A 4,621-nucleotide genomic window follows, 5' to 3' on the forward strand; every position below is an offset into this window, starting at 1 on the left:
ACTTTGTTCTGGAAAAGAAAAATAAAAAGTTACCTAGAGAAATCTTAAAATTAATTATTTTTACAATCCTCTATAAAATAATAAATAATATAAATTTAACTCTATAATGTACTATTACAAATATAACTATAAAAATAAAATCTATTTGAGATATTCTGAGCATCATCCCAAGAATCTATTTAAAAGTTAAACTGAAGCTGGAATAATAATTACTCTAAACAATAAGTTTTACTTAATTAGACTGTTGGTATTACGTACCTCAAGAAATTTACAAATGAATGCTTTACACCACTTTGGATTACCATTATCACAAACACAGAAGGTACATGGTTCAGGTCCAGGAATATAATGATAGCCACTTTCGTAAGAGTGTCCATGTTGGTCTTTGCAAGCAACTCCACCTTCTGCATGTACTACAAATATTAACCCATACTTGTATTATCGAAAGAGAAAAAAAAAGAAATAAAACGTAAGAAGGAAAAAGAAACAGTTCTCTAACAAGATTAATTACTTATTAATTATTTTATACATATTTCTTATGCGATTCTTCTTTTTTCTATAAAAAAATTTGTTTATTATATAAATGAAATTATAATTTACTACGTAAATTGCCAATTTTGTTATTTTCTTTTTATATATAAAGATCACTTTTAGCTCGTAATTCGTTCAACTCAAAAGTCTTGTATACAAATAAATATAGATTCAATTGGACTTAATTAAATGAAGTTAAATGTAACCCTGATATCTGAGAAAATATCACAGACACATGCGCACAAGCACGCACTTGGTGAGTTAGACATACAACTTGTATTGGTGCAGACGCTACATATATAGAACCTGCCCCATTTTTCCTGACAACTCTCTTAAGCATTCGGCTTTGAAATACAAGATACGCAGGACACAATATCCAGTGGTGGTGGCACGGCACCCTTGGATAATCGATGGTGCTATGCTATAAAAATAAAAGGCGCGACACGCACGTTCCGTAACAAATGAACTTACCCTTGAGACGAGCGAGAGTGATGGTGAGAACCGCGTAACTGAATAAATTACCGCTACTGCTGCGTCTCATTCTGCATCTGTTATCTCATCTTAGTTCTGGCTTATTATTGGTCTTCTTTCCTCCTAATTCCCTCTTCGTCAGCGACGGTAATCCGGGTAACCCCGTAGTTTCAATTGGTGTTACACGATGGATTGTCTGCAATCTCGTCGCATCTCAACTGACCTCAACACTGCAAGTGACTGCTTACAAGCAATTAACTGCAAGGCAGTGCAAATTGCAAGCTCAACGAGTACGTCGACCGCAGGATAGAGATTCACAAACAGGGAAATTGACGCACGCGCTGACCTCTCTGCCTAGCAACTACAATATTTCTCGCACACCGTTGGGTTGACGTCTTATACTGTCGTCATACATACTTGCGCCGCACTGAACTCGACTCGTATACGTGAATCATCACTTTTAAATAGATGTGGGTAGTTCGCGAATGAACTGGTCAAATAAACGAATTTTTTATGTGACTAGATAAACTAGTTTTTCAATTTTAAAACGAAGTAGATCAAACTGAACTACTTCATCGACCAACGACAAATGCCAAACCACAAACTGGCAAGTGGCAATCAGTGTTGCCAACTCTTCGATGACAAAATATGATATAAAGTTGTTGAAATTATGCTATTTTCGTAAAAAATATGCTACATTTTCAAAAAAATCTGGTATTAATATAAATAAATATTTTCTTAAAATGTATGTTATAATATTAAGAGTATAAAAAAAAATTTACTCGAAATAAAAAAAATTTTTCTCGAAATATGTAGTACATACATGTAACATATACCTACTTGTATTATTATATTGAGTAAAATTTCCTCGGAGACAACGTTTTAGAACGTAATCTAAAATACGTCAACAAAGTGTACGTGAAATTTAAGAATAAAAATAATCTGATGTTGACGATCAACTATTTTTTACTAATTACTTCGAACGTAAATATCGTAAACATAAACCTAAATAATTAAAATCGCATCGCTTTTAATGGTTTAACAACAGAATGCATCTAGAGTCCTATCAGAGAAGCGCAACCGATGTTCCGCGTCCTGATTGGTGTGACTGTCAGCCAATCATGACATTCATTCATTGGTATTAAAAATGGCTGACTAATAGACGATTGGTGGATTTCATTTTCGTCTGCAAACGACGCCATTTTTATTACTTTTCTTAGTAATTTTGCGATACTGACTTAAGCCGGTTGCGCTTCTCTGATATCTAGGACTCTAAGTCCATCCAGAAGCAAGACCGCTCATTGAGCGCTCAGTGAGCTCTTGTACCTGTTTGGTTAATATTTTTAGATCTAATGGAATATGCCAATCAGATAAAAAAGCTCATTGAGCGCTTAATGAGCGGTCGTGCTTCTGGATGCATCTAGGCTGTCTTCCCATAGTCCCTTTGCCAGTCAGTAAAATAATATTACTAGGATGACGTCATCCTACTGACTGGAGAAGTGTTCCCATTCTCGCCAGTAAAAAGTGACGTCAGGATTTGTTGCGTTTCTATGCCCTACGCTTTCTACAGTTTTCGTTTCATATTACAGTTTCATTTCATATTTTCGTCATCAGTGATCTTCATTGAATAGATAAGTAAATAATATATATTCCATGTAGCAATGTTTACTTGCAACTCTGTAATATTTTGGTACCGGAACGAAATCGTTGTCTAACCTCTTTAGTCGCCGGAGTCAATTATTTTAAGACATGGGTACCGAAATATTACAGAGTTGCAAGTAAACATTGCTACATGGAATATATATTATTTACTTACTATTCAATGAAGATCACTGATGACGAAAATATGAAATCAAACTGTAATATGAAACGAAAACTGTAGAAAGCATAGGGCATAGAAACGCAACAAATCCTGACGTCACTTTTTACTGGCGAGAATGGGAACACTTCTCCAGTCAGTAAGATGACGTCACCCTAGTAATATTATTTTACTGACTGGCAAAGGGACTATGGGAAGACAGCCCTAATGTAAAGTTCTAGATATCAGAGAAGCGCAACCGATGTTCCGCGTCCTGATTGGTGTGACTGTCAGCCAATCATGACATTCATTCATTGGTATTAAAAATGGCTGACTAATAGACGATTGATGGATTTCATAGTTCGTCTGCAAACGACGCCATTTTAATACTTTTTTTTAGTAGTTTTGCGATACTGACTTAAGCCGGTTGTGCTTCTCTGATGTCTAGGACTGCAGGGTATCAATCATGTAACTTTTTATCTAGAGCGGAAACGTGAAAAGTGAAAATTTTATGAATGTATGTATGAACATATACACACATACATGCAAAAAATTTTCACTTTTCACGTTTCCGCCCTAGAGAAAAAGTTATATGATCGATATAGGGGTGTTTACGACAAATGGTCGGATTTCCAATCCGATCGAACAGTGGTGCTTAGTTGGTGCATTTCAAAAAACTCCCTAGCTTAATCGGATTTTGGTGCCTGTCTCAGGAGGTAATCGGATTGAGTTGAACGGATCGTGAGAGAGGAAGAATTTTGCGAATTTGCGTATGAACTTAATAAAAGCAGAGTGCATAAAGACAAAGAGATACATACGTTAACTATTATTGTAATAATTATTGTATATTTTATTCTAAAATGTATACCAATAATGGAAATATGTATAGTATAGTAAAAGAATTCTGGAAATTAAATATATAACCTCATTTTATTAATTTTTTATAAAATATGTATAATAAAATATATTTTTGCAGAAGTATAAGATTTGCCAATTTTTAAATATTCCATACAACAAATATATCCATCCTTATATGTATCCTGTGTAAATTAATAATTTATATAGATATATAAAAAAATATTTAAATATATGGGGCATTCTTTGTCAAATTTGACACCCCACCTGTCCAAAATTTGACGCAACGTAGAGAGTTGTATGAGGTCTCATATTGAAGCTATGCTTGACTAGTTTTTTTTGGTGATTGGTCTTTTTGGAAAATTCAAGATGGCGGCACCAATATGGCGCTTGAAAAGAATAAACTTTCGAAAACGAGCATAAAAAGCATTCATAAAATTGTTTGTTACGGCGAAATATTCAATTTTTGGGTTTTATTCTTTGTTTTTGGATGCGCTGATTGTGAATCTGTAGTAAAATTTTAAAATTTCAAAATGGCGCACGAATTTTTGAAAAGTGATTGGATTTTGTTGAAAATTGTTACTCGGGGGTTTCCGGGGCCGCAGATTATGAATCTGCAGTCAAATTTTAAATATTCAAAATGGCGGATCCAATATGGTGGACAATAATGTTAAATTTTCATATTTCGTGGTTAGAGTAAATCATATACATTCTTGGGTGGATGGGTGCGTGCATGTGCGTGTGTGCGTGCGTGTATATGTGAGTATGGCCTACTCTCGGCGTCACCCAGGACCAACGACGTGGACGTGGTAGGAAACAGTTCAGTTCTATTCAATAAAATACTTTTGGTAACTCAGTGGGAGTAATTGGTCGCATTATTTGTTCTTTATTTCGACGCCGACCCTTTATATAAGGGCTGTACTAGCATCCAACGCACGAGCAACGTTGTTGCGCATTCTTCAGTCG

The 4,621-nt window shown here is 34.9% G+C and overlaps 1 protein-coding gene across 1 annotated transcript; it reads right to left on the reverse strand.

Moving 5' to 3' along the window:
* Positions 1-228: 228 nt before the first annotated feature.
* On the reverse strand, positions 229-1,312 carry LOC108776789 (uncharacterized). Its single transcript, XM_018543502.1, has 2 exons — positions 1,003-1,312; positions 229-413 (listed from the first exon to the last, which is right to left on the reverse strand). Exons 1-2 carry the CDS (start codon positions 1,070-1,072, stop codon positions 229-231), a joined length of 255 nt encoding a protein of 84 aa, XP_018399004.1. The 5' UTR covers positions 1,073-1,312.
* Between the last annotated feature and the right edge of the window lie 3,309 nt (positions 1,313-4,621).

Source organism: Cyphomyrmex costatus, unplaced genomic scaffold, assembly GCF_001594065.2.
Source record: "Cyphomyrmex costatus isolate MS0001 unplaced genomic scaffold, Ccosl1.0 scaffold380, whole genome shotgun sequence".
Classification (NCBI taxonomy): domain Eukaryota; kingdom Metazoa; phylum Arthropoda; class Insecta; order Hymenoptera; family Formicidae; genus Cyphomyrmex; species Cyphomyrmex costatus.

Bases quoted from the DNA above. Each gene is read 5' to 3' on its own strand.
- LOC108776789 (XM_018543502.1), bottom strand. From the start codon at position 1,072: ATGAGACGCAGCAGTAGCGGTAATTTATTCAGTTACGCGGTTCTCACC. The intron at 414-1,002 runs GTAAGTTCATTT...TAATATTTGTAG, and splicing joins CACTCTCGCTCGTCTCAAGG to TACATGCAGAAGGTGGAGTT.